Source organism: Argopecten irradians, chromosome 1, assembly GCF_041381155.1.
Source record: "Argopecten irradians isolate NY chromosome 1, Ai_NY, whole genome shotgun sequence".
Classification (NCBI taxonomy): Eukaryota; Metazoa; Mollusca; class Bivalvia; order Pectinida; family Pectinidae; genus Argopecten; species Argopecten irradians.
Genome location: NC_091134.1, coordinates 32,282,482 through 32,297,569, shown reverse-complemented (window position 1 = coordinate 32,297,569; position 15,088 = coordinate 32,282,482). Strand labels below are relative to the sequence as shown.

Here is a 15,088-nt window from a genome sequence, read left to right as displayed (position 1 = left end):
GTAATAAATAGTATACTTATTTCTATTCTCCAACTAAGTTTTCATTTTTTTCTGTTAAACGTCCCTTCCACCACTGTGCCATTTCAGTCAGTTGTCCATTAATATGAGAACGTTCCTTCCACCACTGTGCCATTTCCGTCAGTTGTCCATTAATATGAGAACGTTCCTTCCACCACTGTGCCATTTCCGTCAGTTGTCCATTAATATGAGAACGTTCCTTCCACCACTTGTCAGTTGTCCATTAATATGAGAACATTCCTTCCACCACTGTGCCATTTCAGTCAGTTGTCCATTAATATGAGAACGTTCCTTCCACCACTGTGCCATTTCCGTCAGTTGTCCATTAATATGAGAACATTCCTTCCACCACTGTGCCATTTCAGTCAGTTGTCCATTAATATGAGAACGTTCCTTCCACCACTGTGCCATTTCAGTCAGTTGTCCATTATTATGAGAACGTTCCTTCCACCACTGTGCCATTTCAGTCACCTGTCCATTAATATGAAAACATTCCTTCCACCACTGTGCCATTTCAGTCAGTTGTCCATTAATATGAGAACGTTCCTTCCACCACTGTGCCATTTCAGTCATTGTCCATTAATATGAAAACATTCCTTCCACCACTGTGCCATTTCAGTCAGTTGTCCATTAATATGAGAACGTTCCTTCCACCACTGTGCCATTTCAGTCAGTTGTCCATTAATATGAGAACATTCCTTCCACCACTGTGCCATTTCAGTCAGTTGTCCATTAATATGAGAACATTCCTTCCACCACTGTGCCATTTCAGTCACTGTCCATTAATATGAGAACATTCCTTCCACCACTGTGCCATTTCAGTCAGTTGTCCATTAATATGAGAACTTCCTTCCACCACTGTGCCATTTCAGTCACCTGTCCATTAATATGAGAACGTTCCTTCCACCACTGTGCCATTTCAGTCAGTGTCCATTAATATGAGAACGTTCCTTCCACCACTGTGCCATTTCAGTCAGTTGTCCATTAATATGAGAACATTCCTTCCACCACTGTGCCATTTCAGTCAGTTGTCCATTAATATGAGAACGTTCCTTCCACCACTGTGCCATTTCAGTCAGTTGTCCATTAATATGAGAACGTTCCTTCCACCACTGTTCCATTAATATGAGAACATTCCTTCCACCACTGTGCCATTTCCATTGTCCATTAATATGAGAACGTTCCTTCCACCACTTTGCCATTTCAGTCAGTTGTCCATTAATATAGAACTTCCTTCCACCACTGTGCCATTTCGTCATGTCCATTATAAAACTCTTCCACCATGTTTCGTCATTGTCCATTAATATGAAACGTTCCTTCCACCACTGTGCCATTTCCGTCATGTCCATTTATGAGAACTTCCTTCCACCACTGTGCCATTCGTCAGTTGTCCATTAATATGAGAACGTTCCTTCCACCACTGTGCCATTTCAGTCAGTTGTCCATTAATATGAGAACATTCCTTCCACCACTGTGCCATTTCAGTCACTTGTCCATTAATATGAGAACGTTCCTTCCACCACTGTGCCATTTCAGTCAGTTGTCCATTAATATGAGAACGTTCCTTCCACCACTGTGCCATTTCAGTCAGTTGTCCATTAATATGAGAACGTTCCTTCCACCACTGTGCCATTTCAGTCAGTTGTCCATTAATATGAGAACGTTCCTTCCACCACTGTGCCATTTCAGTCAGTTGTCCATTAATATGAGAACGTTCCTTCCACCACTGTGCCATTTCAGTCAGTTGTCCATTAATATGAGAACATTCCTTCCACCACTGTGCCATTTCAGTCACTTGTCCATTAATATGAGAACGTTCCTTCCACCACTGTGCCATTTCAGTCAGTTGTCCATTAATATGAGAACGTTCCTTCCACCACTGTGCCATTTCCGTCAGTTGTCCATTAATATGAGAACGTTCCTTCCACCACTGTGCCATTTCAGTCAGTTGTCCATTAATATGAGAACATTCCTTCCACCACTGTGCCATTTCCGTCAGTTGTCCATTAATATGAAACATTCCTTCCACCACTGTGCCATTTCAGTCAGTTGTCCATTAATATGAGAACGTTCCTTCCACCACTGTGCCATTTCAGTCAGTTGTCCATTAATATGAGAACGTTCCTTCCACCACTGTGCCATTTCAGTCAGTTGTCAGGTAAGTAACTAATGTAGTTAGCATGTGTTCAGTCATTACACAATTATTAAATCGTAGGTCCAGTATGATTTCAGATCAATGCCATTCAAATTCAGACTTAACTCAAAGTTCATCAAGGATGAAATAAAAAACAAAATCACTGATGTAAAAAAAATGTACGATTTATTTATAACAACATTTAACACAACCTTGAAAACAGCATACATTTTGTATATGACAACACTAGATTGGGGACAAGATTGGTAAAAACATGTAAAAGCATGGCATGATTGTTTACATTATCCATGGATAATTTCAAAGATCATTAACATAGCGTCATAAACATAGTACTACCCTTACATAAATAACTCAATAATGATTTGACAAAGATATAAGATATAAATCAACATTTCATGATAAATAACCAATAATATCAAACAAGGATTTAAAGGGGACTCGTGACCCTTATTTTTATGAATTAAGTGATGGAATTATGTGGCTTAGCTTTGGCAAATTAGTATTAATAGAAATTATGCTGTTTTCCAATCAGATTTTTAAGTGGATGAATTGAAATGAAAGTTATTTCAAGCTTCATGTAAAAACAGAGAATCAAGTATGCTGACAACTATACAATGTATATTGTGTCATTGAAAGCCTGGTATTGCTTCTATACCACACAAAGAGGCAATAATTGTAGGAATCAATTTTCAGAACAGACTCAAACAATTATTTTTAAACTTGAAATAACTTTCACATTCAATAAGACCATATTAAAAGTTAAAATCTTTAGATATCATTAATTCTAATTTGAAAAAAAAAATAAAATAAAATAAACGTAGTCAACTCCATTCCAATAACTATAACTATGCAAGGATTTGAAACTTGATCTGATGATAGGGAAAGGATGAGAAAGATATCTGAACTAAAACGAGATTGGAGCCAATTGCTATGTATATAATAAATGCTAAAAAAGCAGAAAACTTTGAATATGGCCTTTAAATATACATGAAAGTTTAACACAGTGATGACAAAAGTATTGGAAAGTTTTCTGTGAAATTCTTCACGAGAATCCATTTATCGTTGTCCTTGTTCTCCAGTTCTTTGGCAACTTAATGGGACATTATGGTCATAATGTTAAGATGCAGCAGACAAATCCTCGCATTTTTAAAAGAATGACAGCGATCCCGCGCAAATCTCAAAAGAATATGTAAATTAAACACAGCTCTAACGGTTGACCTTGACACCAATAGAACATGACCTAACGGCTGACACCAATAGAATATGAACATCGACACAACTTTTACTGGTGATCTTCACATTTCAGACACATGGATCCCAGGACTGCCATTTCATAAACAATGCATCGCATCCAGTATGAATATCATACATATATTTCACATTTGGAAAATGACCTTGACTTTGGGTTTCTTCATAATAAAACCTTGACCTTTATAGATATCAATGTGTTTGGCATCAAATGAATTCTTCGGCAAAGTCATGTGACATCAACAACAGAAATTGTAATTTTGTTATTTAATATTGTCTCATAAAAAAACTGGAGGTTTCATACATCTGTAAACACTTCTTGTTTTGGAAGATGTGGATGGTACGCTGTGGATTAATTGTGATTAATATTCTCTCACTCTCACACCGACACATATACCAGACAACACAAAGTACAGTACAGCCCTAAATATGTCCAGTAGAAAATATATGAATATCAAAACGATCAGTTAAATACTTGATTGTGACATCATTAGATAATACTTTTCAGTAACTCTTTGTGTGACAATATTGAGGGCTGAAAGTGAAGTATACTTACAAGACCTTCCCCCAACTCTGGCCCAACAGGTACACAGCGTCCTCCAGGTTGTGCCATACACACTCGATCCTTGTGTAATTGATAATTGATCTATCAAAACATTTAATTGTTTATGTATCTATTGCACGTAATGAAGGCTTTAAAGAAATAGATATTATAATTGGAACACGAGGGACCACCTAAGAGGTGGATCGTCTCAGGAAGGCTTTGTGAGGAAATCCGCATATTCCTGTATGGAAACTCCTAGGTCTTGGCATTTCTGGATAATCTTTGGTAACACTTCGGATGATCGTTGGATGACCTCAAATCGTAGGTACTGGAATTACAATGGAAAAGTCATAACAATAATGTGTTTCTTATTGTTCTTTATAAGACTTGCACAAGACATAAAAAACATTGATTTATTACAGTACAAAACAATAGATAGATAGACATAAAAGTTTAAGATACTGAAAACCTCCTATTTTTGTTCAGATATTGTTCAACAAATTTGAATTTTTTTTCCATCAATTAATTCTAATGTGTTAATTCAATATTATTGAAGAAAATTTTAAACAAGATCAACTGCTCAACATATAGAAGCCCTGTGGGAGAATAATGTAATGAACAGTTTCAGTACATCTTTCCAAAGAGAGGCTGAATACGGCAACGCTTGCACGGCTTTATGGAAAATCTGGCGGACCTGTAAAAGAAAAAAAGTCACTGATTAAACAGCAAGAGTTAATGTGACACTGAAAACACTACATTAAACGTAGTTTGTTGTAAAAAAACAATTCCCTCCCCCTAACATCCCAAAGTTTATTTAAATAGGGGATATCAGTGTCGGTAAAATACAGTATCAATAAAAAGTTCATACAGGTATAACATATTGGTTAATTGTTATAGATGTGATGTCTTAGTCATATTTCCTGATCTAGTGGTGCTGGAAAGAAGATTAATTTCATAAAATTTACCTAAGTACCAAAAATGCAAAATGGTATTGACGAACAATTTTATATTTTGTTGACAAGCTACACACATACCTCCTTTTTTCCCTCTAATCGACTGGTCAGAGATATCAGCCTGAAAATAAGACAATTACAAAACATTCATAACAACAACAGATTGAAGCTAACACAATAACAAGGTTACTAACAATAACAAAACCATATCACACACATCGGTACAATGTGTTACGTATCACTGTACTCTCACATCAGTTCACGATAAACCTAAGTTACATCGCTACACTACTGTACCCTGACCTTGTCTCAAGAAAACCTAACACTATTACAAGACTATAACACATAATTGTGGTCCAAAAGCTCTACAGTTTGTGACAACCAAAATTATTTATAAAGTTTTAGTAGATGTGAGGAGTGTTTACTATGAAAGTTTGATAAAAAAATGTATTTTTACGCAACATCAACACAAAATCATACAACAATGCATCAGAATACTTCACAGATTACAAAAGTCACAGAGTTGGTGCTTTACAATAATGCTTTGAGTCAGAATCTTAGAATATATAGAAATACATCTAAATGAAGTTAAAGATCATATAAGTCAAGCTATGAAATTTGACAAAGAACACAAGAAACACCAGACTTCACTGAAGGGTACACAGTCTGATATAAACCAGCACTTACCGAGTAAATTTGCTTGTAAAACTTACCTGGTCACTTGGACACTGCTAACAAATCTATCATTACTCAACACCACTAATAATGTTTAATCTTGTTAGTTAAAAGTGTTTAAAACTTGCATAAAAAACCAACCCTTTTTTTTGCATGCAAATGAATTTGAAATATTTCAAAAGTGATTATAAATTACCGAATTTGAATTATAGGTGTCAAAATTAAATGGCGATGAAAAAGTCGAGAGCGTGAAATAAAGTCAGCATGAAAATAAGTTGGTTGTACCTAATGTTTGCTAAGTCACTATTTTTCAGTATGTGTTTGAAAATCACACATCACTTTATCTACAGTTAACTAAATATCTAGACAAAAGTGTTTTATATAATATCAAAATTCACTGCTTGTTTTGGTTACAAACAGGCAATTTGATACAATTATATTGTTAATTGATCATGTACTTGTAGATTTTGCATCACCTTAAATGGTAAAATTACTTTGATACAAGTTAATAGTGGATGTAAATGTTGTTAATTGAATAAAAACTTTTCTTATGCTTTTTTATAGTTATAATTGATTGTGCCTCACCTGAAAAGTAAGCATTGTTCAAAATAACAAAGAACATAATCTGGTAAAGAAATATTAGGATATGTATTGTTTATAACTAATTAACCTGTAAATCAAACAATATTACATCCAGTGGGGAACAACAGCCAGATACAGAGTTGTGCCAGATATAACTCACGACCAATGACATTCTTGTATCTAAGGTTTAGAGATATTGAGCCACTGTACAAGGTTAAGGGTTTGAGATCTTTAATTGGTCCCAAGGGTTGAAAAATTGGCCCAAACACTGTACAAGATCAAGGGTAGGAGATATTGGCCCTAACACTGTACAAGGTCAAGGGTTTGAGATCTTGGCCCCAACACTGTATTAGGTCGAGGGTTTGAGATATTTGCCACAATACAGTACTGGTTCAAGGGTTTGAGATCTTTGCCTCAATAATGTACAAGGTCGAGGGTTTGAGATATTGGCTCCAATACTGTACAAGGTCAAGGGTTGGAGATCTTGGCCCCAACACTGTATAAGCCATTGTTCTCCACAGGATAACGTCACTCACATGTTCCAGAGTTGTAGGTTTGGGGTGTTGGAGAAGCTGGCAGTGGTACACAGACCGCGGGCAGTCTGAAGGTCATCCTGGCATACAGCATGTCCACAGGCCCTATAAGTCACATCAACAGATAACAATAGTGACAGTGAATGTATTATCTCAATCATACCACATAACCCAGATGAATTAAGACTATAATGTAGAAAACTCTGCTTTTTAAACCAATCCAAATCTACAGGAAAATACCTTTATGATGAACTAGCTTGCATTTAATTCGTGACTATAATATGTTTAGATTCTCTGCAAAGCCATGCTTGTAACAAAATATCTTTTATTTTTTCTTGATTTTACAGAACAGTTAAACATGTTTATAACGAATACACTTGCAATGAATTCATGGCTATAATAAAGTAATTTTCATTCCCTGTCAAAGTTACTATAAGATGTCTACAATATGTGTAATGTGTAACAAACTAAACTTATAATGAAATAATTGTGTTGGTTTCCTGAGATTCGTTATAACCATGTTTGACTGTACTATTATTTTGGATGAATCAAAATCACAGAAAACTTCAACAAATGCCCTCTTTTAGTAACAAAAGTGCTTCTATATAAATCCTGTGAGAGAAACTTGACTATGATACAGACATGAGCCTTGGTCTTACTGAAGTAGGAGGTCCATGTTGTCGGGCAGTAGAGAGACAAACTGGCAGTAGCTGTACGTCTGCTGAGCAGACGACACACAAGTCATGTAATGCTGGATCACAGTGTTCACGTGTCGATAGTTGAACCAATACGTCCCTTCACAGTAGGGCACCTCGTATTTGGTAGGAATACAGCTCACAGATCGTCGTACTAGGTCGTAGAAATTCTGGGATGCTTTCGGACTGATAGTGCCCTGTAACTTCATTCTACGATTTTGGAAGCCAATATAACTGGAAAGATTACAATAGAAAGCATGTTTGCATGGAGAAATGTTCTTAGTCCAGAGGAATGTTCTTCAACATTAAAAGAGAGAAATGTATTTTATCCTTTGCAGAATTTTTTTTTTGACAGTTTATATAGAGAAATGTACTTGACATTTTTTTTTTTTTTTAATTTTTGTTTTTTTGTTAGCAAATCCAAGACTACCTAGAGAGTGCTTGTACATTTTGTACCTAGAAATTTCAGCTACAAGTCATCGTAAATAACCTTATCTCAATCAGAAACCATAGTAACTACATGTAATCATTATGTATAAAGATGGAGCAGTAAATAACTTGATTTATGATATCAGCCTTTATATAATGTACTATGGTGTCAATTCAGATTATGAAAACATCACACACCTTTCAAGGGGAAAATGTCACAACAGCTACATTCTCCAACTAATTTAGTCTTGACCGTTAACTTTGTCACGATACTAACCTTGACCACACACGAGTAATGTCCACTACACTGGACAAAGTGCTGAGAGCAGTTTCATAGGCTTCAACCGCCTGGACATCATCTCCTTGTAACTCCAACAGTATGCTGTACAAAACGAAACAGTAGAAGGTCAAGGTCACAGTGAAAAGTTAAACAGTAAAAGGTCATATGGCAAAGGTTACACAGTAATAGGTCATTGGACTAAAGCTACTCTGTAAAAGGTCACAGGACAAAGGTTACACAGTTAAAGGTCATAGCACAAAGGTAACACACAGTAAAAGGTCATATTACCAAGGTTACACAGTGAAAGATCATCATACCAAAGTCACACAGCAAAAGGTCATACAACTAAACCTAAAATGGAAAAGGTCATAGGTCAATATGATTAATGTTTAAAGTCTTTCATAAAGAGAATAATGTATAACCAAATAATCACATTAAAACAAATCTTGTTTCCAAATTTCACGTTCAAGAGAATAAATATTTTACTCAAAAACAATTTCAAACTATGACATTTAAAAGACAGCTAAATATCTTGTCAGGAATTGAAAATAAAAGATTTCATTTTGCTATGACCTTCGCCTTTGACCCTCATACACCTTTAAATACAAAATTCATTTGACGAGCAAAGCTGTTTCAATAATATTTATATATAGCTTTACTCAAGTTCAACATAAACGCATTTGCATTGTTGATGATAACAAGTTATAACATGTTCATTTGTTAAAAAACCTGCAAACATGTATAAAATTTACTTAAGCACCTGTCGCCAACTTGCCCCGCCATCTCCAGAGGCACATGTATACCTGGTATGTTAATTGTTTTATAATAAACTCATGCATGTTTTACAAATCATCGGACTTCAAAAACGTGATGCACAACTTCAAAGGCCACAATACTGAGGATGGCCACAGGGATTTAGTTTTTTTACAAGTAAAAACATTAGTTTGATAAATTGTTGGAAAGTTAGTATTTTATATGTGGCTCCTGACCTGACCGGGCAAACTTAACATATAAAATGTGTTACAGCATTGAGTTTTTGCTATTAATTTGTGACCTAGCTCTTCACTAAATAACAACTTTGAAAGCATTAACACGGACGCAGATCACGAGGAAAAAATCTTTGTAATGTTTTCTGTCATACTGGTGTCTACCAGGTTGTATGTCAGACAGGTATTAATGGAAATATACACTGAAAACTAAAATTCATCTCAAGACAAAGGAATATTAACTATGTCGTCATAAAGAAACAATTATGCACTGTCATAATAATGTAGTCAAATTATCATAAATTTTTCAAATATATCAAACCCCTCGAAATCATACACATCTCCAATTGACCACCTAAACATGATGTCAAACCTTCATTTCATGTAAATTGTGTTAAGTTAACCAGGAATCCTCAGAATAATTCAAATACTTTATAGCCAAAAGACTTTGAGTTAGTAATGCCTAACTAGTTCTGTTTGTTTTTGTAATACATGTCAAAAATTTGTAGGACAATTTAATTTGATTTATTTTTAAATCATTTTAACAGTCTGGGCTTAGATTCAAGGACAGAGCAGGTTTTGGAGGTTGAGGAATGCTGAATACCAAGAGAAATCCCACACACCTATAAAAGGGATAGCATGAAACAACTCCACATGTGGGTTTCAAACTCTGAATCCACAGAATGAGGGCTACGGGTAATGTGTTGGGACACCTTAACCACTACGCCAAATGTGCGGCCCGTATGGTGTGAGACATATAACAATATAGGTATGTAAGGTTAAGACTTGTGACACCAGTGGACAAAGGAATTAGGAGCCCTGTACTCAGATACACAATCACCCATTCTTCTTGGCAAAACGCATCAGTGTAATTCAAATAGACAAAAACTCTTTAAAAATCCTCGCTAACATTTGCCATCTGTAACCTGGCAAAAGATCAAGGTAAGTGTCTGTATTAAGATAAAGGGTAAGGGGATGTACAGGTGACAAGGCCCCAGGGGCGAGGTGAGAAACACGCGGCCACAGCCACCGATGTCACCAGCTAGTTATTAATTATGAAGGCGGCGTCAAGTATGGTGGACCAGTAGCTCGGAGGGGATATGGAAAATGCATATAAACAGATCAAAAGTCTCCTTCAAACATTATTTTACAACAATGGCAGCCACCACTCAAGTTCATAACTCCACACACAACAATATAAATACCAACTTAAATTTGTAAAATCACTAAAATGAAAATATCAGATTCAACTCTGAATCACCATAATATCAGGACAAAACAAGGATCCACTCAAAACTACTGTAGCTGACAAAATTATCATCTTTGAAATATTAAATTGCTGATATAGAAAACAGCAACCATATTAAGTATTAGTTGAAGAATAAGATCTGAACCAACAATCAACTAAGGACATCTTCACACAAAATTATTAACAATATACATTCTATATCCAATACAAGGTGTTTAAAAGATCTTGTATGATATGTTTTAACGAAAAGAATAAGGGATAGACAAAAAAAAAGAATTTCAAACAATACAGTATTGTTCAGGATGGACAGGTGGGGCTAAAGAATACACTCTAATACAAAGTGACAAAGACAAGACTGATCTTCCAGCAAATTTTAGCTGAAATTGTAGCTGAAATCAGTATACAAAACTATCAATGAGTGATTATATTTTCTCCATTTATTACTATAGTCTTGTAAGTGACATATACGTTGCTGTATACATCAACAATAATCTTTTATTTGAAAATTTGAAAACAACATTAATTTAAAAGTTTTTAAACGCTATATCTGCATTTTTCTTTTTAAAGATTATATTGTGTATTCTCGTACAAAATTTTCAAGAATTTCCAAAAACTTTCCTCAAAGACATTTAGACATCCCGAAATCTTGGAAGACTAGAAATCCTATAACTAAAGCCAGCTGTTGAGGAATTTTACACAGATTGATATCAGTGGTTTAATCTACTGACTTGTTGATATGCATTGCCTCCAGATATACACATATATTTGACTACATTTCTTATTATCTAAAAATCTTTCAAATATATAGCTTATCGTTTCCGAGTCTGCATGCATCCATTTAATACGAAGGGGACAAAATATCTGGAGGAGGAACCTGTAAAATTCACGAGACAAAACTATACTGTAGGGATGTTACATAACAAATAACAAAATCTGTTTAAAACTTCAGTTCTTTGAACAAGGGAGGAAAAGTTTTACATGTTTGTCAAAATACAGGTGATAATAAAAACTTGTGTCATAAAATTGCATCTGAAGATTTCAGATAAATGTCCAAAAAATATATAAAGGAAACAGATTTTGTTTTATTGACAAATTTTGTATTTAATTACAAACTTCAAACAGACAAATGTATCCTGGTTGATTTAATCTCAAAGTACTTTTAAATAAACGGCCTAAAACCTGTATCCAACATCAATAGATCTGCAGCATTCAAAGCATAAATGAAAGCTTATCTTCAATAAAAGTGAAATTTTGTTAATTGTTTCCATTTTGATCCCACTTCCATAACCAGTAAAATTTGTCGACTCGGAGACAGGGATAATGATTAGATTTCTATCGTGGCTTTTCTACATCCTGATCTCGCTCCGACCTCGTACCTACAGGTGTGTCGTAATCTATACCTGACAACCTTTCACACTACAATTCCTCCACCACACAAAATAGTCCCAACAGTTTAGTCCCCTATAAAAGATTGCATGTCAGATTGGGGTGAAAAAATTTGATGTCTGAATCAGGGTTCTAAAGGAAATCATCTACTACATGACTATGAAGGTCGTCCGGTTATTTCTACACCATTTCCTGCTGGGCTGACGGACAGAATTTGATGGAGTTAAGATGAAGTGCACCTAAATGTGATATTTACAGAGAAGATTGGAGCGGAATGCACTAACCTCCCACAGATTACATGGCGACCAGGGCCCTAAAGCTAACAATTATTGTATTTCACCCGTAACTAAATCTAACTAACAATTTCTTTGTATAGAGTGCAATATTTTTTTCCCCAGAAATTTACCGCTATCTATAAAGTTTATAGTTCACTAAATATCGACAAAATTAGACTAGTATATTTATTTTAAGGCAATAATCACAGCAATATTAATTCGGTCACCAAAACAAGACAAAGGCTTTTTTCAGTAAAACTACAAATGCTTGTAGGACACAAATGCCACTATAACCTGGCCCCTGTGACTCATTTCAAAGTTGGAATAATCATACGTAAATTCAATGCCAACGGATGCTTCATTGATTTTTCTGACAGATCTACTAGTTGCATTTAATGGTATTCAAAGTAAATGATACGATATAACTATTTATACTTCCTTTAATCGACCAATTCGAGTACTCTAATATAGTATGGTCTCATTGCAACCAATCTGAGTGTGTTATTTTGGAGTCAATTCAGCTGGAAGCACCACACATTATAACTGGTTTAAGAAGGGGAACAAGTCACGCTATAATTTATAGAGAATCTGGCCTAGTACCACTTATTAAACGAATATATCTACATCGAAATATAACTTTTTTCAATATATTTAATGAAAATTGCCCTTCTCATATTTATGAATTATTACAACCCTCTTAAAATATTAGTGATAATTACAATTTCCGACATAACAGATTATTTAATGTTCTTGCTGCTAGAAACCTGTTATATAAAAACAGCATCTTCCCATCTATTATGACCGAGTGGAACGAACCGTCCTGTCCATTTCCTACAATGTCATCTGTTAGATCCATCAAAAGTTTTACAGTAAATACATATATCTTTGATAATAGAGCTCAATGTTCCAATATTTTCAAATATTATGGTGGTCGTATGTCAAATATTTTATCATGTCAGTTGAGAAATTCTGCTAGTAACCTTGATACGGATCTCTTTAATTCTCATCTCAGCTTGCCTGTGTGGTTTCAAAACAAGGATTGTGAACACTATTTTCTATACTGTCCTTTATATGTCAACCCAAGACGGCTCCTTTTCAATTCTATCTTGGAACTTGACAATGATATACCACTGACAACACAAATATTTCTAAATGGGTCTGAAAGACACGATATTAACATTAATAAAGCTATAATGGATAAAGTTCAATGCTTTGTCAGCGATACCAATAGATTTTGCTAAATTTCGTTGAATAGATTTCATTGAATTCGTTAAATATTTTGTAAAATCATTATTTTTTCTGTTTGTAATGATATAAACTAGGAAACATTTTGTATATGATGTTTATCAATATCTAGCTTGATGTTTTAGGATATCATCATCATTAAATAAAAATAGCAATTGAGATTATTTATGTATATATATATATATTGATTTGTATGTACCGTTAATATAAAGGAGAGGGCGTGTATAGGCATGTTGCCTGTTGCCCAATTCTGATTGTCCTTAACATCTGATAATAAAATATTCTGAAATTAAATATGATATAACTACAAAATGTACAACAACTGTATTATATTTACAATAACGTTGGCTAGAGATGGTCTAAGAAAGATAAATATCTATATGACAAACAAAGGGAAGTTGAGACCATAGCCCTGTAGGTATGGACAACGTCCAGCAGATGACAATGACCAGGTCTACACAAGTCAGGGATATAAATATCTCATAAAGAATTAGGGAGTGAAGTAATCTTCTCCCGGGGAGAGGCTTCAGACAATATCATTAGTCACAAAAATACACAGAAACCATGTTGAAATATGTATTGAGCAAAGGTCAAATAAGACTAGGCCGGTGTGTTAAAAACATAGAAAAAATAACAAGTAATTAATGAAATGTCTTCATTTCATCTGAAACATAAAAAAAATGTGTAGCAAAATGTCTACTGGAAATAAATTAATTGAATTTTAATTGCAGGGATCATTGAGATTACTCCGATCTTTGATTTTGATGAGATAATTGAAGTATAAATTGATTGGCTTGTTAAACTGAATAACGATTAAAAATTGACAAAAACAAATCTTGTTAAACTTCTTGAGCATGTAAAGGTGTATACCAGGTAAAAGTCCATTTTATCAATGATCAAGGGACATATCATTAAATAAATCAGCATGCCAATCGTAATAACAGATTGCTCCAGATATCATTCATGTTAAACAATTGACACAAAGATGACACAGTATGATCAAATTCATCATCAACAAAGACAATGACAATATCTAATTGATCATTTTATTTTATTTCTATGACCATAAATATTTCGACACTTATTTCTGGAATAATTAAATGTTATCCATCACAATTTGACCATCCACGGACAATATCTGCATGTGTGAGACCTATAGTATCTCTATGTGTGAGGACTTGATTGATCCATTATCGTATTTCAATCAATAAGGACCCATGGCACATACAAAATTGATGGGCCTTAATTAAACCTTTCACAAAATTAGTGCAAAAATAAGCAACAAATCAAACAAGTTATATAATATTGTCCTACTATTGACGTCAAAATAAATTCAAGGTAATTAATGAACTTGATGCCTGGAAAAAGACAGGTATCGATGGTTTTAGGGATGACCACAGGTATTTAAAGAGTTAAATATGGTAAGAAGCATTGTCTCATACTAATTAAGGGTCCCATCTTTACCTTTGATGTTACTTTATATCATCGTTAACTTTGTAATCACCTGTCATGATCTACATTAACACACCTGTGCCATGTCACCTGGTCAACACAGTCTTTGTAGTAACCAAATGACCTGACTTGATTATCAAATAAGGGCTATTCTAATCTATGTGATAAATTTTCCAGATGTACCTGTGTGGAGGGTGTAGTACATAATAGTATTATATGTAATGGGTGGTACAATAAACACGTATCCCTGTTTCAGAATTCTTTTTACACATATTTTCAGAATGATATTCTCCCTCCAATGCAAATATATATATACCGCCAGATTTAACGGTAAACTTTTGATCAATTTTGATTTTATAAAAGATCTTCCAACTTCATTATTT

General features: G+C 34.5%; 1 protein-coding gene across 1 annotated transcript in view; it reads right to left on the bottom strand.

The window, feature by feature from the left end:
* Nucleotides 1-2,321: 2,321 nt before the first annotated feature.
* LOC138324424 (zinc finger C3H1 domain-containing protein-like) overlaps nt 2,322-15,088 on the bottom strand; it is a 64,222-nt gene continuing 51,455 nt past the window's right edge. The window contains exons 29-34 of the mRNA XM_069269493.1: nt 8,110-8,214; nt 7,368-7,637; nt 6,712-6,813; nt 5,000-5,039; nt 4,597-4,659; nt 2,322-4,293 (exon numbers count right to left, since the gene is read on the bottom strand). Coding sequence (XP_069125594.1) covers nt 4,174-4,293; nt 4,597-4,659; nt 5,000-5,039; nt 6,712-6,813; nt 7,368-7,637; nt 8,110-8,214 — 700 coding nt within the window. The 3' untranslated portion in view covers nt 2,322-4,173. The remainder of the gene's footprint in view (nt 4,294-4,596; nt 4,660-4,999; nt 5,040-6,711; nt 6,814-7,367; nt 7,638-8,109; nt 8,215-15,088) is intronic.